The sequence below is a fragment of the Gasterosteus aculeatus genome, chromosome 6 (assembly GCF_964276395.1).
Source record: "Gasterosteus aculeatus chromosome 6, fGasAcu3.hap1.1, whole genome shotgun sequence".
Classification (NCBI taxonomy): Eukaryota; Metazoa; Chordata; class Actinopteri; order Perciformes; family Gasterosteidae; genus Gasterosteus; species Gasterosteus aculeatus.
In genome coordinates, this window is record NC_135693.1 from 8889430 (window position 1) to 8914007 (window position 24578).

A 24578-nucleotide genomic window follows, 5' to 3' on the forward strand; every position below is an offset into this window, starting at 1 on the left:
TCATTTTGTTGCGGAGACAAACAGAAGAGCGCAGTCTCGTTTTAAGAAACCCGTGAGCCCGACAGACCCAGTTCCTCCATCTCAACCTCAACATACCGTACATACGTTTTAGTTTTTCATGTTGACATTGATCCTTTTTGTCTGCATTGATAATAGGACTAAATTAAACAACCAGAAGTTAAATGTCATATACGTATTTAAAGTGCGCCTGCTGTATCACTTCATTATGATTTCTGTTATTGTGCTTGAGTAGGCAGAACAAGAACAATGTGTTTCCGGAGGATGTTGTATATACTCTTAGCTGAAGGTTTTATTTAAATGTATCAATCCCAAAAATCAACACCGGAACAGGAAAGCTGAATCTAAAGTAAGATGCAATGCCATCAGTTCCTAAAGTTTCAAAAACACATAATCCTACAAACAAGAATCCTAAGCTTCTAGTGGCTATTTAGTGCTGCCCTTTGCATATTTGTATGCATCAATGACATTGTGTTTCTATTACTTCATCTGTTATTACTTCTCCTGCACTGAAGTCACCAGAAGCACAAAGCAGGAGCTTCCTCAGAGTCTGTATATTTGTTTTGTTACTTTCCAGCAAATGGCTTGTGGTATGTAGCTCGGGCGCTCTCCAATTCCTCTGTGCGCGATGAATCCCGCTGCCTCAGAATGGATGAAACATCAAACAGCCCCGCACACCGGCCCTGGAAACAGAGGCCGCCGTGTGAAACCCTCCCGCTACGGTCGGTCAAGGAAACGACTGCCGTTGAGGCGCGTTGTCACCTCTCAGAGCGCCGCGTACCGCCGGGGGGGGGGACGTGTTTCCATCCTCACCCTCCGCTCCCGCCCGGAGGCCGCGCAGCTCTTTAAACGCTGCGTGAACCCCTGGATGGGGACGAGTGAGAGGAGGACAGGGTTTAAGAGCGCACATGTGGTGGACATTAGTGTCTCCTTTTTCCAACACGTAGACACGCGAGGACGTGTTTTCAAAACGTGACCGTTACTGTTCCCCGGGATGGAAGTCAAATATAAAACGCTGTTTTGTTTCGGAGGCATTTGGGAAATGCTCTTTTGGCTCGTGCTGTCTTCGTGTTATAAAGCGCACATTCTTCCGCTCTAACTGTCCCCGCGTTCATTCGTCACTTGGTTGGTTTGAATTTCCTTCATTAAAAGCCGCTCATAATGGTAGAAGACTGCGGAAGGAAAAACAGCGCAGCCACAAGGACATTTAACAGCACACTGTTCAGCGTCAAGCGAGGTATTTATAACAAATGGTGAAATTTAGACCTCCTTTATTTCAGTTATGTAGAGAAAATTAAAATTCCAGATAAATTGTGTAGTGCACTTGCAAGCTTGCCAAATCAACAGTTATCTGAATATACGATTTCTGGATAACATACAAAATATGAGTATTAAAGGAAATATGTTCAGGTACAGGACTGCATCTACTGTTTGAACAACAACCCCTTTAGTATAATGGATGGTGCTTAAACAAAGTAAGCTGGTACGAAAAAAACAAATATACAGTATATGGTGGAAGAGAAACATGTGGCGTACAGTATGTTTACAATGTAAAAACCAGCAATAATATTTCCAATAAATTAGAGCCTCAAGAGCACTAAAGTCCTACAGGGATTTATCATCAACAAAGCGCAGTGCACGGGCCGGACCCTGATCACATGATCTATGATGGACAACGGCGATGACTCAAACAGTCCTGCATCCCTCCCAACAGGTTTCTGCTCACGTTAAGCTGGTTGCCGGGCATTCAAACACACTCATACTCATACTATGAAAGAAGGATCTATGATGTGTTTTCCTGTGAATTGCTGCTCATATTATAACTGCTCTATTAATATTGGCTTGTCACTGTGTCAATTTTTTCTGGTGTGGCCAATAACAAACTCTTCCTTTCGCTCCTCCTCCTCCTCCGTCTGTCTGTCACGGCCTCAGAAGCCGTACGGCGAAACCAGGACGTTGACCCTGGCCACGTGCTTGGCCTGGAAGGTGCGCTCGCTGTACTCGGACATGTCCACGTCGACGCTGATCTCCTGCGGCCCGCGCAGCTGCTGCACCAGGATCAGCTCCCCGGTCTGCCTGTCAGAACGCTGCATGACGAAGATGCCGCGGGTGTTCCCGCCCACGATGCCGAAGCGCAGGCTGTCCGGCCCGGTGCGCCCCGGGGCGGCGGCGGTCGCCATGCGGAAAAGCGTGGCAGGGGTCTTCAGGTTGGAGGTCAGAGACAGGTAGTGGAAGGACACGGTCTTGGGGGCCAGGTGGCAGGATCTGCTGTCCATGGGGCAGGGGTTCCTCTCACACTGACTGCGGGGACAGAAAGGCAGCAGCTGGTGTGAGCAGGGGGGGGGGGGGAGGCGGCGTTGCAGGACAAAGTGATGCTTGTTTTCCGCTCCCTGTGCGTTTGGCAGTTTTCATGTAGTGCAGCCATTTTGTCAATGAGAAAACAATTACATAATCGTTTAAAAAAAAATTGTATGAGTGGCTCTTTGTGGCGAAAGAAGTGACACACATATGCAGTACGTATGAGGTCATGTGCATAGAAAGCTGTGACCCCTTTTTTCTGAAACTACGATCTCCGTGCACAGCAGCATAACGAAAAGCTGCATAACGTTACGAAATGGGGACTCAGCGAAAGTCTTTTCTCGATTCTTTGCTTTTTCTTGGTAAAAGTGTTTTCCAAACGTTTATTCAATCCCTCTGCTGCCAGTAATTCCCCACATTGATGGTTCAGTAAAATTAAACAGAACTTTGTTTCAAGGTCCTTAATGAGTCAGCTCGCTGATGACTTGGCGAATATGGACATACAAGTTATTATTTCTCCAGAGATTTGGCCGGGACACCGATGTTCAAGGTTCAAGGAGAAAAAGAGCAGAACTTATTATTATTATTATTATTATTATATTATTTTTCGTTCAACCTCGTTCCTCACTATGATGCTGCATATCGTCTGTTCAGCATTTCTACCATCACTGCAAAAACTGCTAGTACTACTAGTCCTACTCCCACTGCAGCACTTGCAACAAACAGGAGGTTAACTAGTGGATGTTTAACAGTTATAGTAATAGTTTCATCTAAAGCCTTCGACTTCTCTTACAGACTAGTTTGCTAAAGTTGTATTGCTGCATATCTCCAATTCTCAGCAGCCACCAAGGCAGGTTTAATGTAATTTCCACCATTTTGCAATATTGCCAAAAACGATGTCTTAAATTGTGTGAAAACTGAATTTCCGTCCACGTGTCTCAGCTGGGGAGCTTTGAGGCGGTGACACCTCGTCAATGACGGTCCATCCGTGCGTCTTAACCTTTTTAACCACGTTTACTGGCTTGGATTACCTGCACGCGCTAAACACACCAATGCTCTGTTCTCTTCCTGCTCGTCCCGCTCTGCCAAGTCAAAGTTCACATTCGATGTGCGCGCGGCCATTTAAAAGTTGAGACTTAATCCTGGTGAGCGTGCGGTCTCTCCACTTACAAAGGGGACGTCCTGACGTAGCTGATGTTGCCATGAGAGGCGGGACACTCCGGGTTGACGCACAGGAATCCCCCCCCCGTGTTGATGCATGTTGTCCCTCGGCTACAGTTGTGCTGCTGGGTTAAACACTCGTCCACATCTGGAAGACAAAACAGCAGGGGGGGGGCATGTAAGAACCGAGAAGCGTGTAGAGAGAGACTTGCCAGACTGACTCCCTGCTTCCTGGTTACCACAGTCTGAGCGGGGGGGCTGCGCTGGGATTGTTTATTTGGGTTTCTAGTTTAGTCTCATGTCCTAAAGATCCCTTCTGCTGGAAAAAGGGTGAGCTCACTCATTCCACTGGCTCGCACTGCGAGCTTCAGGGGTGCAAATTAAAGTGGTAACGAGGTTTCGGGGGCAGGCAGACACCTCTGCAGAAACTAAAAGCTCATTGCTAAAGGCTTCTCTCTTTCAGTCCCAGGTATTCCTCTAAAATACCCAGCAGGCTCTGCGGCCAGGGCTCCGTGAATGGGCCTTTGTCCTCTTTCCCTCTTGTCACTCACCCTCACAGCTCCGCCCGTCTGGGAGCAACTTGTAGCCACTGGGGCAGGCGCAGTGGTACGAGCCCGGGACGTTCACGCACTCGTGGGCGCAGAGCTTCCCTCCCCTGTCCAGTCGGTACACTTCGCACTCGTTTACATCTGTCAGGAAAGAGATGGAAACAGACAAAGAGACGCATTCTGGGAACAGGCGTCAGAAGTCGTGGTCTGCCTCAAACAGTGTCAGTCTGTCCCCCAGGTTATCGTCCGTATCGAGGTTTAGAGTCGCAGCGTTAACGCATCTGAGGCAACTTGTTGAAAACACAAATAATACCCAACCCAGTTACCTTCTTAAAAGCTACTGACCTGTGATCTAAATGGATGCTAATCAGCTTGCAACCTCTCAAGAGGATTATTTTGTTTGTCACATACTGATCCCTCAGATTTCAAGTACAAGATTTGGTACCCTGGGATCTTTTCAGCGTTACAATCCCTTAAACTAATGCTATCCCATTTGTCCTGCTGAGTTGTCACTAAGCAGAGCAAACCGCCCCCCCCCCCCCCCCCCCCCAGCGAGGACAAGCGGGGAAAAGACCATTTCCCAAACAGGGATCAACTAAGGAGCACGTGGTCGACGGCTCACCCTGACAGATGCTGCTGTCCGAGGTGCCGCTCATGTGGAAGCCTGCATCGCAGCTGCAGTGCTGGGCCCGGTTCACCTGGGCACAGCGAGGTCTCCGGCTGAACGCCGGATCGTTCATGACGCTCCACTCAGGTGGTGCTGCGTTGGGGAGGGGAGACATCGTCAGAGGCGAAGAGCTGTCTTGACATTTGATCTTTCGAGCGGAACGCATGAGAAGAAGATCTCTCGGTGAACTAAGAAGAAAGTAAGCAAAGAGTCTCTCGGGTGCGTTTGTGGTACTCACCTGTCTGCGTCTGATGCTGACAGTGGGAGCCACTCCAGTTCTGGGGGCAGGTGCATTTGTACTGGTTAACACCTTCCACGCAGGTACCTCCGTTTTGGCAGGGATTACTTGCACACTCACTCACATCTGTGGGTGCAGGAGAGAATAATAATAAAAGAGTATCAAAGGCACATGAGGAGACAAGTCCTTCTGAGGGACACGTTTCTGGGAGGACATCATTACATGTCATTTAGCTGACGCTTTTATCCAAAGAGACTTACAATAAGTGCATTCAACCATAGGGATACAAACTCAGAAGAGCAAGAAGTGCAATTTCCACAAATAAGCCAATTTACAATTTGCTATAGATAAGTGGCGTTATAAGTACAATTTAAGTGCTACAATTTGTTAGTCTTTAGTCGAGGTAGAGTCTGAAGAGGTGTGTCTTTAGTTTGCGGCAGAAGATGTGAAGGCTCTCTGCGGTCCTGGTGTCTTCAGAGAGCTCGTTCCACCATTTAGGAGTCGTGATCTAGTCGAGTGTTTCGCTCTCAGTGAGGCGGGACGAGCAGTTTTGCAGATGCAGAGCGGAGAGTCCGGGTTGGGACGTCGGGTTTCACCATGTCCTGGATGTAAGCTGGACCCGATCCATTCACAGCATATATGGTACGTGAGCACCAATCTTTTCTGTATCTACAGGATTGTGTTGTCGCAGTGATGTTGGGAGTCAGGGAAAGTTGGCTACATTGGCTACTACATATTTCATCGATCCTGATGCTGCCTTCGACATTGTTTGTTGTCAAAGAGTATCAACTATGAAAACACATTTTAATCTTTGCCTCGGGCTGAAGTTCTTCTCTATTTGTGAAGGTATAAAAAGTGGTCATCAGTGTGTTTCCAACCACTTTTGACAAAGTAAAAAATACCACTTTAGTATAAAATGCATGGAATAGTAACAGAATGTTTGGCAGGAATCATCTGCAGCCCAATTTATCAATCAGCAAAATGAAAAAATGTCCTCTCATCCACGCACCGATGATGCAATAAGTGTCCACCCAGTTTGATAACTGATGCTTAAAAAAGGAGAAATTGGTACTGGCACAATTTGTCAACTGTAAGCCTGTGACGCCCATTTATTTCTTCCATTTTTGGAAACGTAGTTATCTTTATAAAATCTTATAGGAAGAAATAAAGACTAAGTCAACGAAATCCAGCTCCTGCTTCAATGTTAAAATTGTTCTTGTTAGTCTATGGAAGTGTGTTTAATTCATAACTTTAAGGCTTTGTGAAACACATAAGAAGAGGTTTACAATGTGAAGGTTTTATGATGATACTGTATGAGTGAGTAAGAAAGTACGACCACTTGTAGAAGGTACGAGAAACGCAAACTGTTGAAAACAACAAGTGGCTACAAGCTAGATCTTACTTATAATATATCATCGCTTAGAGTTGTGTGGACGTTGAAATGATGAAGCAGCCGCCGCTGCATGAAAACCAATCCCTTTAATGTTTATTTGGCTTCCCCAGGAGCCACCGCAGGGCCATAACATGAAAGAGACGCGTTTCACCCGGCTTGATATTTTTAAACCTTTCCTAACTTTAAAGTTTTCACACTCTGTCAATTCTGCTTTTTAAGCATGACTAAATTTAGACTACTTATCCTTGGCTGAAAGAAAACTTTCACAGCGATAATACTGTGCAGAGTCGAGCCCTCTCCTGTTATTTTAACCATCAACGTCAATAAACGTATGCACATGTTCAACCCGGGAGCGCCACTAGCAAAGGCTGACCGGGCAATCAATAGCATGCTTAACATACTTCAGTGCTATCAGAGCATGATGGTCTGGATATAATGTCGGCACCTAACCCCATCCAGTGAGGCTAAGAAGAGGCAGGGAAACATGAGCAGGAGAGGTGGGGTTTGTCTTACAGTAGCCCAACCACCGGCTTTCACGAGGAGGGGGAACCTGGAGGGTGCCCCCCCCCCCAGTGGAATGCAGTACAGGTGTTTTTCTGTGTTCCGAGACATTTAATGCCATTTTAATGAGGGCTTCATTCAGTACACCGATGAGTTCCAGCCACTCTGAAGAATGCTTCTTTTCTTTGCCTGTTATCTATATATGTGTGTGTCAGAAAAGTAGTGGATGTGTGTTTATACATGGAGAAAATCACAGGGGGGGGGGGGGGATCCTAATCCTGTGATGAAAACATGCAGCTGCTGAAGTGAGGCCGCATTCCTCACCTGAAGCAAATGCAACACGGGTCTCACACACGGGTAAAAATCAGGCTGTGTTGGAGGCCGACGGGCGTGGAAACTTCTGTGTCTTGCTCACCGTTACAGACGGCGCTGATGCCGGTCCAGGTGCCGTTGTCCCGGCAGACACGAGTGGCGGAGCCGACGAGATGGTAGCCCGGGAAACAAGTGAAATGGACTTCGTGTCCGAGAAAATACTTGGAGCCGAACTTGGTTCCGTGGGCGGGGGCTTCCAGCGTGGGGCAGGTGGTGGGAGCTGTGAGAGAGAGAGAGGAAGCTGGTCACATGCCGAGTAAGCCTCCCGACATCCTCTGGCATTCCCTCCCGGGGGATGCACACGTGTCACTGGGCAGCGCACAGCCTCCATGGGGAGGACGGTTCAAAGGCCTCGTTCCAATTCAACGCGGCAGCAAAGTCAAAACTTTGCCGGCAGACAAACGTTACGCTGTTTTACAACGCTGGAAAGGCTTGTGTAATGTAGAACGTAATTACATTACATAACATTGAGCCTAATCCCAGGTGGAGAAAATGTTTCCTATGTTTTCAACCTTGAGTAAAAACCACCATTTACTTTATGGAGGATCAATGTCACGCAGCCAGACTTCCATTTATTGTCAATGTATCCATGTATCACATTGTTTCTTTATGTGGATTTGGGGATATTTATCCCGAGCATTTAAAGCTGGTATTTCAATAATTTCACTTTAGCCCTTTCATTTTTTTGAGGCTTTATTGGTATAAATATAAAATATCTGCTTCCTCTCGTCTTGCCAGGAACACTGGAGAGTTATGGACTGCACTGGTCCATCACTAACAAATTGGTCTCAGTGTTTGCTGCCAAACAACACAATTCCACAAATCCACTTCCCCTGTCAGGTATCCAGCTCTGTAACTGAGATGACCGTTGGATGAATTTGTAAGCCCATAACAGAAAAAGCGAAATCTGTTTGAAGATTTACTTCAAGCAATTTAATGTTCCCAAAATGTTTCAAACTGTATTCTTTGGAATCTTCTTTTGTTCTGCAGGTGAAGAATCATTCAGTGAATGTCGTATTGTGCATGTGTAACTTTATGGATGTCAATTGAATAACCAGACATTGGGAAACTGTATTGTATTTATGGTTTACAGCCCACCATATGCTTATGGTAAGTTTATTTTACAGCATACACCTCAAGAATGTGTATTAACTTTGGATTATCAATGGATGTTTTACTTATGTAAAAATATAAACCCTGCCTCCATTTCCAAAAACACCAAGCATCTATTCGCAGGAACATTTAGACACATTTTTATCTTAAATATCTTCACCAAATTCCATTGCGCAGTTGAATGTGAAAAGGGCTAATGTGACAGAACGTAGTATATTAACTCCAACAATTAGCATATGTGTGATAACGTCACATTCATCCCTTCATTGCTCCCCGCAACATCAACCTGTGCAAAGGCATCACCACCACAAGAACAAGTTCATCAAGATTATGATTGAGGACAGAAGACTTTTTGACAGTGGGAACGGCACGACGGGAACTGCATGGGTGCAATTATGAATCGAACGAGGAGTGTGACGCCTCGGGTACGCGTCGTTATCGGATCATTACTCACCAGCTGACTGGTCGGCTTGAGGTAACTTGGAGACAGAGTTTTGGAGCGTTGCCAGCTTTGACTTCATGATCCTGAGGCCTTCCGTAAAACGCAACTCCTGGCCTTTCAGAAACTTCTCCATTTGACGGAGCACCCCGACCACCTGATGCTTGTCCATGCACGTCTGTGGATAAAGCATCTTATTGTTGTCAAACCCATCTTATTGTTGGTATGGTTAGAGAGAGTATTCATGGATATGAGAATAAATTCATGTTTTTACTAAATTTGCCTAATGCCGGTTATTTTATTTTAAACACTATTTGCTCTCGATTGAGATCTATCTTCCATTAAACATCATTGCACGAGATATTTTAGGCCCACCATCTTCTCTTCTTCTCCTCTTTCCGCTTGATATCACAAGTCTGGTGGCTGACACAGCTGGACAAAAGCTGTTAGGCAGATGTCAATATGACCTCAGTCCAAAACTCTGTTCTTCAGTATATTTTGCATGGCGGTAGGATGGAAGTCACATGTTCATTGGAGATTCACAAATGTGCAAACTCAAAATAGTATTAAAATATGGGTGCCACTAGCAGTTACTTGAGGGAGAAAGCTTGTCAAGCCATTACAGAGTTCTTCAGAGAAAGTGCCTCTAATCCTTTCAGGAGGGTTTATTAATCACATGCTCATTGGAGAAAAAAATGTATTTGCAACATACCTTACATTCCTGCACTTTGTCGGGCCAAACACAAAAAACAACCAGCTTCAAAACATGAAAATACAACATGCGCACAGTTTGGACTTGTGCAGTATTTAAAACACTGCTGCGCTTCAGGCAAAGACATGAAAGGACTTATATCCAGATGCTCCATTGTGACAAAAGCAAAAACGATTTGTGCTTTTCCGCCAGTGGAAACTGCAGCCTGATCCCAAACCTTCCAATGACACATAGGCTGACAATAAACTGGATTAAGGCGTGCAAAACACAATATTATTAGCACTGGCTACTTTTTGGGGATTGTAGGATCAAAATATTAAAATTGATTACTTTTAATAAAATTTAAGAATATTTCCCAAATATAGTCTATTTTGCTCCGCTTCGACGAGGCTTTGGGGTGAAGTGCGGTTACCTGGACGGCAGCATCACTGTGGACGGCGGTCAAACACAGCAGCAGCAAACACCTGCGTCGGAAAGACAGCGCCATCGCTCACGGTCCCGTGAAAATAAAGTAATGCTGCTCCCAGTTGGTGTTCTCCAAAGATTTGGTGCTTCGGTATAAAAAAAAAAATCCCGACCCCCCCCCTCCCGACCCCCGAAAAAACACCCCCTCCTTATTATCTCCTGAGAGCTTCTGTCCCCTTGGGTGGAGAGTTGGGAGGATGCTCGTCAGGTGTCCGGGACGGAGATGCGCTCCCGTCTCTTTATCTGCTCGCCCGAAAGGTTCAGCCTCTGGAGCTCTGCACGCCACCGTGACTGTTTCCTGCACGGAGTAGAATCCCTCCCACCGAGACCCTCCGGAACATGTGCGTGTTTTTCTCCTCACATCTCCGCGTTGCTGTCAGGGACAGTATAACTTTAGGCTACCTGGTAAATATAAGGAGTATGATATGCATTTAATTGTGTTTGTTAATAAATGTTTTTTTAAAGGGGGGTGGGGGACAATTGTATTATTTTTCCTAACAAACTCCAATGACTCGATATGTTCGAAATAAGATCTTCCTCGGTATTGTACGATGCTCATTTACCAAAAGACGTGATTTCACGTCTTCTGACCGTGAAATCACGTCTTCCTAACCAATAGCTATCGCCGACCATTACGGCAACATTGTTTTTGTAGACTATGATGAACAACACTAATTTTGAGTCTACAGTGGACCCTTTAATACACATTTTACTCACAACCGGACGTGGATTATGTTTGTTTGTGAAAAGTTTTACAAGCAAGTATTTTAGCGTTTTGTCTTGTAGGAGCAGAGCGACACCTTGTGGTCAATGGCGGGACTGCAGAGCGCCCGAACCCGAGACACTGTCTAAATACAAAGACGCTAAAAAAAGACTCGAGAAAGGGAATCGACTTTATCTTTTTTGCCTTCAAAACTGTCATACACTCGGGCTGTTGTAACTGCGTAATAGACACGCCCGTAAATGTAAACGTTGATCGAGAATATAGCTGTGCGTATTTTACGTAGTTGTTGTTGTTGCAGATGTTGAAAATAACTGACGTTGCTTTGAGCCAATAGAAACTGCAGCTCTCGTCACCCGGGCGATGCTGAACCAATAGCAGACGAGAGTTTACCGTAACCATGTTAGATTGATCCTCAAAGGACTATATATGTCCGTGGAGGAATACATGATTTAGGAATGTGCAGCAGACCTCAGAAGCCATTTTGAGATGATATCCTTGTTGAGAAATCCTAGGAAGATGCTGAAATCAACGAACATGGTTACACCTCTGTCTGTTTCTCCCTCCGTCTCCTCTATTTCACCATGGCAGCTGTCAACCGACGGGACATTAGCAAGGCGGGGTATCGAGCTGTGCTCACAGAGTTAAAACGACATTGATATGAAAGAGGACAGTGTCCGTTCACGGTCTCTGTCGAGACATGTAACACCGTGAGTTTTTTTTCCAGTCTGAAATCTTCCAGCATCTCTCACAACCCAACGTCTCCTCGAGTGACTGAGTTTAATTCACTCTCGTACCGGGGAGAAAGGAGGCAGATCCGTTTTCCAAATGGCTTCTGTGAGCCTGGTTTCCAGTCCCCCAGCCCCCGTTCTTGACAAAAACATGACAGACTCTGAGCTTGCAAGGGATGAAAGGTCGAGTACCGTTCTTATGCCGTTCTTAATACGCTCATCTGTGCGTTTTGAGTGCTGTGGTGGGTCTACGTGCTTGTGTTACCGTCTTTATTTACCCACGAATTGCAGGATCTAAGGTCCACAGTCTCCCCCCCCTTCCTCCCGACCTCCTAAAAAAAATATTTGCATGCCTCTCTGGTGCAACGGAGATATCGCTTTCCAAATAGATTAGAGTTCACGACACGATCATTTCCGCGCGAGATGGCGAAGCCTCGTCGTTTGTGTCGCAGCGGTTCTCGGATGAATGTCATGGCTTCATTGTTGCCGTCTGCAGATGCGAAAGACGTGTGACGTAAGAGGCAGGGCCACGCCCATCCCCGCGGCGCGCCCCCTGCCGGGCAGCGGGCGGCGGTGCCGGCAGGGAGACTTGTGTGCCTCGCGGACTGGTCTGAAAGTCCTCGGAGGGCTGTAGAATCATGTTTAACAAAGGAGGTCAGAAGTTTCCTGGGGGTTAAAGCAAATATTTCCCCCCCAGGTGATGTTATTGTTTAAGACACGATCAAGCAGAGAAGAGGAAACAACTGGTGCGGTGTTTGGTTGGAACATAAGCTGGTGTAGTAGTTTGGAGGGCTGCCAGTCCCTGTGTTACTCCTTGCATGCCTCACCCTGGGAACCTGTTTCCCCTCTTAATTACATTTTAAAATCTTAAAATGTGTTGGAAAGGTAAATTGCATGGGTCTAATTGTGCTCGGTAAAGATGGTTGTGGTTCCATTTTGCACGTGCAAGTTGAATATGCATGCTGTGATATGTGTATAACATCGTCCAGTCATTCTAGAACTAAGTATTTTCCTAGATTTGATCAGTCTACAGTTACATAATTTCTGACCAAATGTGACTTTAAATTGGCAAATGTTTCATATTTAGCCTTTTAAAGTTCTCTGCCTATTTTAACTGGATCAAAAAATAAATGTAGGTATTATCTGGCTGTATGAAGGGAGCCCGGTTGAGGCCCGATTCACACTGGTGTCAAAGGTCATTGTAAATTATGTTTATGGAAACAGACCTGGATTGTTTGTTGGACATTCATTCCCTTTGCAAGGTGTTTTTGTTTAATGCGCTGACCTTTATTTCACATTTTAGAAAAAATAACATTTAAACTGGGATGAGTGATCAGCTGGTAAATGCATGATTGTAAATGTCAAACAGACGATACAAAAGCTTGATTTTTTTTAACTGCCAGGGGATATTGTTAAAGGTTAACCATCTAAATATATACAAGTGAATAGTCGCCTGGTCACCAGCTCAGTCGTAATTCAGTAGCAGCTCCTCTGCAGACACACAGCGGTCAATATAAATGTAGGTGCACAAAGTCACAGAACACCGAAAAGTTTAATAACAGCAGTAGATGTTTGTGTCTTTAAACGTCAACAACAATTCTTGCAGTTATGCCTTTCAAATGCTCCTAGAGGGGTGCTTAGGCCTTTAAGCCCCATTGAGTTTGTTGATAATAATAACCTACTTTTACTTTGCAGTAGTTGTGGACCTTTAGTCATGAAGGTTCAATTTGAGCCTAAATCATACTTAACTCTTGAGTACAGGGGGTCATAAAATATACGAACTAACCTTGCAGTCAAAAAATAGGATGTTTTCATTGATATTACTCATCCTGAGTTTAACATTTATTTGGCTTTCATGAAACAACCACATACTGGTTCACAGAAAAATCAAAACTAAGCGTTTACATTTTGACAGGATGTTTTAGTGCAGGAAAGGCAATTTGGAAACTGTGAGGCATAATATTTAGTACTTTTCTCCAAATGAATGGAAAATGCATTATGACTTTTTTTTATAATTATTTAATAAGAAATAAAAAATAATAAGTTATTTGCTGGGTTATTAAAGCTGACAAAATACGATCTAAAAATAATAATAACCTACCTACTTATTCTATTGACTCTTTTAGAGAGGATGGCGAACTGGAAGATGGAGAAATCGATGATGAAGGGATTGGAATTGAAGAGGAAAACAAAGAGGCTGCAGCCGGTAATGAAGAGAAAGGGAAAGAAGAGAAGACTCACAGACACTCCAGGAAAAGATACAAGAAGACCAGAGAGAAGAGGAGGTCCAAAAGGAGGAGGCGCGACAGACCCAAAGTAAGCCATAACAACGGCGTGAAGGCATCATTTCAAGCTACGTAATAATTCACTTGAATAATGTGCTTTTCCTTTTGTTGCTCAGCACCACTCCCCCTCCAGCAGCTCCAGCTCGGACAGCTACGACTCTGACTACGACCGACCAGAGAGATCCAAAAACCGCAAGAGCCAGGGATCTGATGGCCCGTCCTCTCAGGTGAGATCACCGCCGCCGCCATGCTGACCCTTCCTTTTTCATAAGGGGCACTACTGGTGGACGTTTTTCTCACTTGACCTTTGACCTTTGCCAGCACGGACGCGACTCGAAGGGCGCCCACGGCAACTCGCAGAAGTCCCCGCAGCACAAGAGCGGCGAGTTTGAAAAATACAGCGACTACAGCGAAGACAAGTACGACTACGAGGAGGAGGAGGAGGACTACGAAGACGACATGTCCGAGTATCCGCAGTCGAAAGATTCCGTTTCCCAGAGTCGTGGGAGGGGACGCCATGCCCAGGGCCAGATGAAGAGAGGAAGCATGAGGGGGATGAAACAACAGCACTGTATGAATGTCCCTCTGTTGTTCTTCCAAAATCACCACCACTTTTCACATGCGATCATCTGGACTTCACTATTACGTTCTTCCGTCTTCAGTTGGGCAGCGGGGACGGGGCAGAGGGAGCGGCCCAGGAAGAGGCCGCGGGATGCTCTACAAGAACAAGAAGCTGAAGGGAAAACCCTGGGGAGGACGGGGACGAGGCCGAGGGGGGGACCATTGCATGGAAGACATGATGCCGGTACGTGTGCCCAAAAAAAATCTGCCAGATGTATTGGTGTTATTTATTATTTTAGTAGAATACGAGGCACAACTGTCCCCGATATTTAAATACATGAAATGTTGTATTAGCCGCTGCCTGTATTGTTAGCGTCTACCTCAAAATGTAATGCGTTCTTTTATTTTTACAGGGTTTCAGCTTGTGAGTTTGCGGTTTATCTTTGTACAATACAGTTTGTTCTGTACATTAACACTAAAGTGGAGAAAACTGTTTTATTTTTTGTCTCAGGAAGGAAAACATTCCTCTGGGTTTCAGAAGAAACGACCAATTATGAGCAAGGAGTTCATCAATCAGCACACGGTCGAACACAACGGTAGATACATCTGCAAGTACTTCCTGGAGGGTCGATGCATCAAGGTACAGCAGCGTCCATGTTGGTTTAGTTGATTTAACATTGTAAGCTGAAACTTATTTAATATTTGTCCTTCATTCATACAGGGGGAACAGTGCAAGTTTGAACACGAGCTTGTCATACCAGATAAGAAGAGGGAACTTTGTAAGTTTTACCTCCAAGGATACTGCAGTAAAGGAGATCATTGCATTTACATGCACAATATCCTTCACTCTGCACCAGTGTTTGAATTACATTTGTGTCATCGCATTGCCTGATTTTTGAATCGGTCCTACTCCTTAACTCACGAGTGTACATGAATACCCGTGCAAGTTCTTTCATACTGGAGCCAAATGTTATCAAGGGGACAACTGCAAATTCTCCCACGAGGCTTTGAACGATGTCACCAAAGAGTTGCTTGATAAGGTGAATCAAAATCAAAGTGTGTTTTTTTATTTTTTTTTATGCTTTTAATAAACCTTCTATCCTAAGCGACACTCGGCTGTCGTGGTCAACGGCCGTCTTATTTCTCCTTTCTCACCTATCAGATAATCAACACCGAGGAGGAGAACGCCCGCGAGGACGAGTTGGAGCTGGAGGATCTGAGAAAGCAGGGCATCGCTCCGCTCCCCAAGCCTCCTCCTGGGGTGGGGTTGCTGCCCACCCCGGGTCAGAGCAGTCCTACGGATGGGGGGAAGAAGATCCCCTCGCTGTTTGAAATCTCCGTCCTGCCTACCGTCGACTTGGCACAAAAAATTGGTCTCAGGTAACTGAAATCCCCCGTTAATCAAACTCCAAATAGCTTTTTTCCCCCCTGACCTCACGTTGCACATTATTTTTCAGCGGATCCAACTTCTCCCAGAATCAGGGTGAAGGCGCCGCTCAGTTCAGCGCCGGGTCCGAGGACTCGCCGAGTGGGAGCATGGCGCCTTCAGGCCCCTCTGCTCCTCCTCCTGTTCCTCCCTCCGGGTCTCCTGATCCCATGGGTCACCCCGCTGGACCGGCCGGGCCTCAGAGCCCCCAGGGGCAGCACCCCCCGCACAGATTTCCAATGCAGCCACCGATCCCCCCGTGTCCACCCCCACCTTTCCATGGAAGCAACATGCCGATGCCTCCGTTCCCTCCTCCGGCGGATCTACAGATGCTGCAGAGTCTCTTCCCTTTTCCGTCGATGGGTCAGAACCCGGTAGAGTTCTTCAGCAACTTCCTCCGAAACCAGGTCATCGGTCCACAAGGAGGTGAATGCAGTGTTTATACTGTTATCTAAAAGGTCAGTTTATGTTTTAAGCTTCAGTGAAATTGCAAGTATTGGGTTTCTCTGCTTTATTTTCAAAGTAGTAGACCCCGGTATGGCCGCCCTGCAGAACCTCCAGCAGCAGATGGGTGCAGAGTCCCAGCTGCAGTCCTTACCGCCGGCTGTACAGAAGGCCATTTTATTACACCTGACTCAGCAGCAGCAACAACAAGAGTCACATCTACAGGGAAATGAGCCACAGAGAGCAGAAGGCCAGGATGATAGCGGTACAAACAGAGGTAAGTTCCCCCGGTGTGCTGACTTAATTAAGATTAAATAAAACTCAGGCCCTCAGAAATGGAGCACGGACTGAAGTAAACAGATTATTATTAACAAGGTAAAGGACCCAATCACGTCAGTAATAAAGGTGAAATTATAATTTGGTATTTCTTGCAGATGAAACCACAAACTGGTACTCGAGCGACGAGGAGGATGGGAGTTGTGTTTCCTCCATCCTGCAATCGCTCAAGAAGCAGAGTGAGATGCAGCAGTCCCAGTCCAAGCCCCCCCCGACCGCCCCAGTTGCCCCGGCACTGGGTGACCCCCGGCTGGTGAAGGAGAGGGCCCCGCCCAGCGACCCCCGCGTGAAGACGGACCCTCGACAGCGACCGCCTGACATGAAAAAGGAGTCGGATGGCGTCGCAGACCCGAGGTTCTCCAGGGACCCCCGGAAGGTGAGGCCTGTGGAGCAGAGCTCCTATCGCCAGCAGAGCCACGCTGCTCCCCAGAGGCCTCCCACGGGGGACGAGGACGACGAAGGAGAGCGGGAACTCCGGGACAAAGCTGTGCTCATCCCCGTGGAGGCCAGCTCTGACGTGGCGCTGCGAGACCCCCGTTGCCAGCTGAAGCAGTTCAGCCACATCCGGGTGGACATCCTGCTGCAGCGGCCGGCCTTTGCACAGACGGTGGTGTGGGGCCCGGAGGACCTCATCCCTTCCCTGGTGCCCAAACAGGAACACTCCATCAACCTGCCCCTGCCCCCTCTAATCGCAGATGCCCAGATGAACCGAACCAGCCTGTCCGACCTTCCCCCCGTCTCCAGCCCTCCGGCCATCGACCCCAGACTGGTCGCCGCCCGTTTGAAGGAACGTAGGAGCCGGTTGCCGTCTGGGTCCGTAGAGTCCCGATCCTCCACCGAAAGGCCCGTGGATCCGCGTCAACGGAAGACTCTGGATCCTAGACTGAAGCGCAAAGGGAGTCTGGACTCCAAGCCGCCGGGTCAGAAGGTGCCCTTCTCTGTGGGAGGAGCCGTGGACCCGAGGTTACAGAAGGCCGGCGTCAGCTCCTCTCCTCAAGCGGGGCAAGTTAAGCCGGAGCCTGAGCGGCTGCCTCCTTACGCCCCTCGCCTGGCGTCCTCCGGCGGAGGTCTCGAGAGTCCCACTACGATCCTCGGCGGCATCAGTCTGTACGATCCTCGGAACCAAACCGAACAGAAGGAGCAGGCGGAGCCGCCTAAAAAGACCCTGACTCTGAAACTCCCAGCTAAGAAAGACAGTACTCCGCCACCCTCACCGACCCAACAAAGCGGTTCTTTCGAGGAGGCCAGAGGCACGGCCGTCGCCTCGGATCGGCCTCCGCCTTCCGGTTCTCCCACGGTGCCTCCCGCCTCGCCTGTCAAACCCCCTGCGGTTCATAACCTCCCCATCCAGGCACTGGCCGGGCTAATCCGACCCCAGTACGCCGACCCGAGGCAGGCCAAGCTGGGCGGACACGGCTCCACGAGAGCACAGGAGGAGGTGGAGGAAAATAAGCAAGAGGAGAAGAAGGAACGGGACAAACAGGACGAGGAACCAAAAGAGGAAGATCCACAGGAGGAGGCAGACGACAGGACACTCAAAGATGTGTTCAAGACTTTTGATCCCACTGCTTCGCCTTTCTGTCAGTAAGCAGCCCAGTGTGGAAATATATGAAGTCACAGGTCGGTGTGCTGATGAGACATTTCTATTCAGCTTTGCCTGAACTTATTCATTTCTGTACATAAATGATCCTGTATAGCTTGACGTACTATCTATTGTACACAGTGCATAGTTGCTTTTAACACAACCATTTTATTGTTATGATGTATTTTGAAAGTGATTGTTACGGTCTTTTTGATTCATGTATGTTTTTACAAGATCAGAAAAAGAAACTATGGTAATCTGTATAGTCTTCTCAAAGAATTCACCTGTATTCATCCTGTTAAAATATTGTCAAGTCGATATAAGTTTAGAGAACTGAAATATTCCCTTAAATTGTTTTCTTTTGTATTTCCTTATTTCAAAGCACTTTTACATTATACAATCTTACTTTTATAATGAGGTACTTTTTCCACAATAAGTCTACAGGTGTTTTCTTGAAAATTTACATTTTTATTGACTTGACACCGATATGAGTTTGTAATTTTTAAATCGTGACATCTATTCGTACAATGAGACGGTTCCCTGCTCAGCTGAGAGGAAATGTGTAATTTTGCTGTAACTCAGCTTCTGTTTTGGCAAACGTCTGAGCTAAACGCTTTGTGGATGTAAAGTGACCGTGTGGGCTTTTAGCTGCAATGACAGAAAATGACTTCAATCACTGGTTACTTCATTTAATTCGACATCATCATTCCTCAAAACACTCACTGCTGACAAGCTTGTAAATATCGATATCGAACAGTTTATCACAACTAGTAAGTTTACTTTACAAAGAAAGCCGATGTTATCTGGCTGGCTTTGCATTGAGATGATATGAACGTTATTCCTGTTAAGTTGACTCCAGATGAGTCATGCGTGTCCTACAAAAAGATGTTGTTCGCTTGATGTTGGCGTGTATTTAAAAAGTCCAGTCTCTGTTCAAATGAGCTGTGTTGGACTTAAACTAAACTATGTACTTTAAAAAAACATTTTCATATTTCACACTGTGTATATACATATTTAGTATCACATGTACAGCCTGTTTTTGAGTGTTTTAATGAAAAAAAAGCTTTTTTTGTCAGTTTTGATGGTTGTGAAAATACTATATGGCATTTTAACACATACGCTTGTTACACTTCAGTGATTTTATTATGAATACCTGAAATAAAGACATAAAACAGTTCAGAGTCACACATCAAAGTGCATTGTCTCATTAGTGTGCAAAACAATGACTAACTTATCAATATAAATGTGAAAGTCTGTGAAAAGCCCCGTGTTTCACATTATCTTATTAAATAAACTAAATGTGTGATCTATTTTACACTTCTTTCTTGAGACACTGTTTCCACTCGTGCTTTGAAGGGGTGGTGGTCACTTGAAGCCAACTGGCGGCACAAGGCTGGGGGCCGCCGGGTGGGTGGAGGTCTTCCTCAAGCCCAGCTCGTCGGTCTCCGTGTTCGAGGTCTGCTGGGCTCGGTGGATCTCCAGTTTCCTCCTCCACTGGAAACACAAGGCCGTGGCCTCGGCACCATCCGAGTCCGGCTCAGGCTGCTTCAGCCCCTGAAACGAGAGGTTCACTGAGCCGCTTCAGTGTCTGAGCCTCCGTCTTTCTCATAGTCATCTCTTATTTTGCTGTTAGATTTACTGTGATGCAGGCTGACTCTGCAGCGCGGACCCCCCGCAGGACCGTCTGCAGTAGATTTTGAGCGTTCTTCACCAGGATCTCGTCGGATGATCTGCACCCGGGTGTTACAGCGTTGACGCTGAGTGGAGATGAAGAAAAACGCTCTCATCGCCGTTGTTTTTTATCTCAGTTCAGTGTGGGATTTACCGCTTTGTTCTTCTTACCTGGAGATGATGCTGAACTGGTTAGTGATGGTGAGAATTTGCTCAACTATGAGGGAGAGTTCAACTGTGGACTGTTTATCCAGGCAGTGGTTGGCAATAACTCGGATGAACTGAGTGACTGACTGGCAGTTTGAGATCACGTTTTTGGCTGCGGTGACAAATGCCTCCTTATTCTGAAAGAAAATGGAATGATTGTGGATGAGGGTGCAAAATATATCAGGGTCAAGGGAGTAAAGTACCCTCTGGTGGTGGTTACCAGTATTGGGCCTCTCTTCCTCAGGTACTGAGTCATGTAACAGAGTGTGTCAGCCGTCTTCCTGGTCATCTGGACAATTCTGTTGTCCTTGGGATCCCAGCTGTCACTTTCTTGCTTTAGAAAAAGGGCTGTGGACGTCAGCGAATGAGTCTCTTTGGGCCCGCTGGACCCGACCCGGTCCTGCAGAGAAACATATGATTAATTGTGACCGAAAGGTAATTGAATAATAGTGTAACTTGATGAAATACCTACATTTTCAATATTACCATCTCCATATTTTACCGCATTAGTATTTGTTTCTGCAGCATCTACGCGTTCCGCGTTGCCTCTCTGCCACGGCGTCATTGTCACGTCACAGGGAAATCCCCCTTCTTTTACTTTAGACGGCCCCCCGGCCGACGCCTCTGTGCTATCCTCAAGGCTTCTGCCCTGCAGACCGGCCGTGATGACCTCTTTGACCTCTTGGTGAATCCCGTCCTGTTTCCTGATCTCCTCCGCCACGTAACGAGCTTTGGCTGACCAGCACTGGATCTGCACGTCCAGACTGAGTGTGTCACTAATATAGTGAGTCTCCAGCATGAGCCTCGCCCTGCTGATTACATCCGAGATCTGAAAAGGCAGGTGGTCGTTGACGGACCTCAGGTGGGAACGCACATGTGGGTCGCGGATGAAGTGCAAGCTGTCCTCGACCCTTTTGGTTGCGGTTTTGACATTTTCAAGCAGCGTTTCAGCAGCGGTGTCAAATGTTCGCTCTGTGTCCTCCGTGTTGCTCTCCTTGAAATGTTCAGCAGAAAAAAGAGCGACACTGACAATATTTTGAAGCGCAGCGTCGTAATCTTTGTTTGTCTTGTTTAAATGAGAGGAAAGCGCTCGGATTTTAATCAAAAGATGCCTCTGGAAGACATCAGATTTTGCAAGTTGCGTGACGCTGGGCATCGCGTCGAGCTCCTCTGCAGCTTGGAGATACGCTTCAGTCAGGCTTTTTAGTTCATTCTGGTATCCTGCCAGCTGTTTGGATTTGTACGCACTTCTGCAATTCTGGCAGGTTAACCTCGTCGCCTCCTGGATCCGAAGCGAGGTCTCAGACAACACGGCCACGTGTCTCTGGGGGCTCAGCGGGTTCGTCGCGGTTGATGTCCCCAAAATCTTGTCAAGCGAACGCAGCAACACCTGAATCGACAGGCCCCAGAGGACACAGAGGCCCTCGAGTTGATCCCCCGGTCTGTCCGTTGAGGAGGAAAACTCGATCAGATGCTTTGTGTTGTTCTGGGCTTTGTTCAGCTTGTTGTGTAAAACGCTCAATGTTTCGTGACCGTCGCCTTGGGACGTTAAACCGGACGACGTCAAGAGCTGGACGGCTTCAGCGCATAAAGCCATCACTTCGTTTAGCTGCCGCGCAACGGTGGCGGGCGTTGCCGGCGGGTTTCCTTGCAGCTGAGTGTAAACAGCGTTGTACCAGGTGCCAGCGACCAGCAGCAAAACCTTCCTGGTGTTGTTTATGAGGTCAGAGAAGCGCGCGCTGTGTCTGCAGACGCTGTCCGCGCTCATCGCCGAGCTCATCGCCGTTTCCTGGGCCGTCTGGACGAGCAGCGGAGTCAGTGACACCAGCTCTGCTCTGAGACTCTCCAACGTCTGACAGTCAAGCGCGTCCACAACGGCCACGGCCTCCTTCGCAGCTTGGGCGTAGCAGTTCGACAGCTCAAAAACGCCAGTGCAGACCCGGTTCAGTAGTGTCACATCTTTCCCTTTAGTCACAGTCACGACTTCGTACATGAGGGGTAAAAGGTCAAATTCAAGAGTTCTGTGGATCGGTTTCAGCTCAACGGGGACAGCTGGGACCAGTAAATCATATTTACGAGCCAGTTCTGCTTCTATGCTTTCCTCGTGCGAGTGTTCCTCCTCGTGCTCGGTTTGAGGATCCTTCTCCGTAGCCTGTAAAACCGAACGGCCTCTCGTCATGTGACCCGCGTCCAGTTCGCGGGGGCCTTTTACAGGCACGCACGGCTGTGAGATTTCGGGCCGACGTGCGTCTCCTCGCAGCGGGCTCAGGAGGTGTGGATGCTGTAGGCCGTCCAGCCCCTTTCTGAGCACTTTTAAATGCTTGATGGCAGCGGACACATTGTGTGAAAAGGTGGAATATACCTCCACGCTTAGACCGGAACCTAAGAGCACGTCTCTGACCGACTCACTCGCTTTGACTCCAGATGACTGAACCTGTTTCAGCAGCACCAGCAGCCCGTTTCTGTAGATGGGGTCGTCACTTCTGTCCAAGTGCCTCCTCACCGAGTCGACCGCCAGCTTCATGTGACAAAAAAGGCTCACGGCGTGTTGTTTAAACAGTTTGCAGCTCTGCTGTCTGTGCGCTGAGTCACATCCGTGCCGATCGCTGACCACCTCATCGACGGCAGCGCTGGTGAACTCCCTCACGTCCATTACATCACTGAGGGCTTCCTGAAGCTGACCAGTCTCCTCTTGCCACTTTTCGCAGGCCTCGTGAATCTTTTGAACGGTTTGCATCGAGTTATCCGCCAGCTCCAGAGAGAGGGGTGCGAGCTGAGCTCTGAGTCTGGCGAGGCCGACTCGCGAGTTCTCCACACTCTCCAAACTCTTTGCATCAACGGCGACAGCTGAGAGGAAATTTGCCACTTTGATTATTCTGTCAGTGGAAGCTATGACGTCCTCAACTTCTGCCTGAATGAAGGACAGATCCATCTCTGTGGGACAATCGGCGACCAGGATTTTTCCCGACAGTCTTAGAAGTTCCTCAACCGTCGCCGATGCTGCAGGAAATGTGTCCAGGACTTGATAGAGAACACTAGTCATCAAAGCCTCATCAAGCATTCCTATTTGCTGCACCAAAAAATGACAAGTACTCTCAAGGTTCTTCCTCAAATCCTCCTCTGTGGACTTTAAAACCCTACTTATGTCGGACCAGAGCTGCAGGACGTGAAGACAATGGCCCACCACGCTCTGTTGAAGCTCTCTACGAGAAGTGTTGGCCACAACCATACAGTGAAACACAAAATCCCTCACCACACTGTCGAGGCCACCGCCTGGGATGGAGGAGGTGGGGGAACTGGTGAGCAGCAGCAACAGACTGTTTCTCCTCGCTGTGTAATACCCACAAGGACCCAGTGGTCCACTGCGGCGTTCGCTTTTCAGAGTTACAACAATGTCCCTCACTGTGCTGTGCACCTTGTCCAGGATGTACCTCTTGGCGTGCTGCGCCTGCTCGCTGGTCGGGTGTTTGATGGTCGTGCACATGGCTGTGTGCAGCATGGAGATGCACCTCCCGAGGGTCTCCAGGGAATCCAGAAGCTGCTTGGTTTGTCTGGGGTCCTGTAAGGCATTTGCTCTCTCAACGGTCAGATTGTTGAGGAAAAGCAAAGCTTCAGAAAACACCTGGAAAGATTTAAGCAGAGACTTGATGTCAGAGGCGAAGGCGAGCTCAGATAAGCACTCCGAAACTCGATCGGCAGCAGCCACCACTGTCCTGACGATAGCATCATCGTCCACTAACAGAACCTGACGGGGGAGACAGAGAAGGGGACTTGTTACGTATTCTACTTAGAACAAGTTCTAAAGAGTTGTGCAAAGGTATTTGATAAATAAAGAGACTTGTGCATCATTTCATGGGCAATATAAATGTTGGGGTAAGACAGAAGTCCCAGATCATTTGGCGATTGTCCTAAACCTCGGACATTGATGGGGAGTAAAGCTTGCCTTGGACAATTAGGGCTTTTATTTGCAGAAAATGTTCAAATTTAAGGCTCAATCAGCGGTTTGGCCTATTGTTACGTTTAATAATATCCACACTATAGGAAATCTCTGAGAAAGTATAAAGCATATGCAGCTGTGGAAGATGGAATCCATTGGAAACTTTCTTTGCATTTAATGAGTCATTAAATGAAATGCATTCCCTGCGTCTGTTTGCTTACATAAGCCTCTTTAGTACACACATTTGCGGTCCGATTTTAAACCAGGAGCAAAATAATCCTACTTTACTTTGGTTACTCCCAGGAAGACGTTCTGTGCTGCGGCGATGAGTTCCTCCCTGTGCTCAGTCAAGCCGGGCTGAATGCTGAGCTTCTGGGCTGCCAACAGCACGTGCTGACCGGACACGGTGACCGACTCCAGCAGGGACGACATCTCTGTGTGAAAAACCTCGTCCTCCCTGTCACCCATTTTCCTGCAAAGGGAAAAAAACGCCCCTGGCGTTAGTCGGAGAATGCATTCCGCCTATCGGTTCCTTCTCCAGCTCCCCAACGCACGCACCTGGAGGCCACTGCTGCCATGTTCACGGTGGCTTTGGCCACCGCCTGAGCTGCACCCTCCAGCTGGCAGAACTGCTGAGGTCCCTCTGCACTCTCACACAGCAGCACCAAGTGGCACAGATGACTGGCGATGGGGGCGACAACCTGCTCCACCACCGCTGTCCTGATCAACCCGGGATCCAACAGAGAGGACAT

The 24578-nt window shown here is 47.5% G+C and overlaps 3 protein-coding genes across 6 annotated transcripts; 1 reads left to right on the top strand and 2 right to left on the bottom strand.

Annotated features, from left to right (window-relative positions):
* Window positions 1-1272: 1272 nt before the first annotated feature.
* Window positions 1273-10241, bottom strand: fbln7 (fibulin 7). The gene is made up of 8 exons (XM_078104143.1): window positions 9873-10241; window positions 8764-8926; window positions 7240-7416; window positions 4931-5056; window positions 4648-4785; window positions 4029-4166; window positions 3487-3625; window positions 1273-2319 (listed from the first exon to the last, which is right to left on the bottom strand). Exons 1-8 carry the CDS (start codon window positions 9945-9947, stop codon window positions 1947-1949), a joined length of 1329 nt encoding a protein of 442 aa, XP_077960269.1. The 5' UTR covers window positions 9948-10241; the 3' UTR covers window positions 1273-1946.
* A 591-nt stretch (window positions 10242-10832) lies between these two features.
* On the top strand, window positions 10833-19205 carry zc3h6 (zinc finger CCCH-type containing 6). 4 transcript variants are annotated; one of them, XM_040178772.2, is made up of 12 exons: window positions 10833-11356; window positions 13504-13693; window positions 13779-13889; window positions 13984-14233; window positions 14325-14467; window positions 14735-14863; window positions 14945-15059; window positions 15154-15263; window positions 15386-15603; window positions 15681-16075; window positions 16173-16370; window positions 16528-19205. In XM_040178772.2, the coding sequence occupies exons 1-12, from the start codon at window positions 11307-11309 to the stop codon at window positions 18015-18017; spliced, it is 3399 nt and encodes a 1132-aa protein (XP_040034706.2). In that variant the 5' UTR covers window positions 10833-11306; the 3' UTR covers window positions 18018-19205. The 4 variants fall into 4 exon arrangements, with proteins under 4 accessions (XP_040034706.2, XP_077960268.1, XP_040034704.2 ...); XM_078104142.1 differs by having other exon boundaries at window positions 16176-16370; XM_040178770.2 differs by having other exon boundaries at window positions 11082-11560.
* Window positions 19133-24578, bottom strand: LOC120820816 (uncharacterized). The gene is made up of 7 exons (XM_078104872.1): window positions 24385-24578; window positions 24115-24298; window positions 20362-23634; window positions 20110-20289; window positions 19854-20026; window positions 19651-19768; window positions 19133-19565 (listed from the first exon to the last, which is right to left on the bottom strand). Exons 1-7 carry the CDS (start codon window positions 24576-24578, stop codon window positions 19377-19379), a joined length of 4311 nt encoding a protein of 1436 aa, XP_077960998.1. The 3' UTR covers window positions 19133-19376.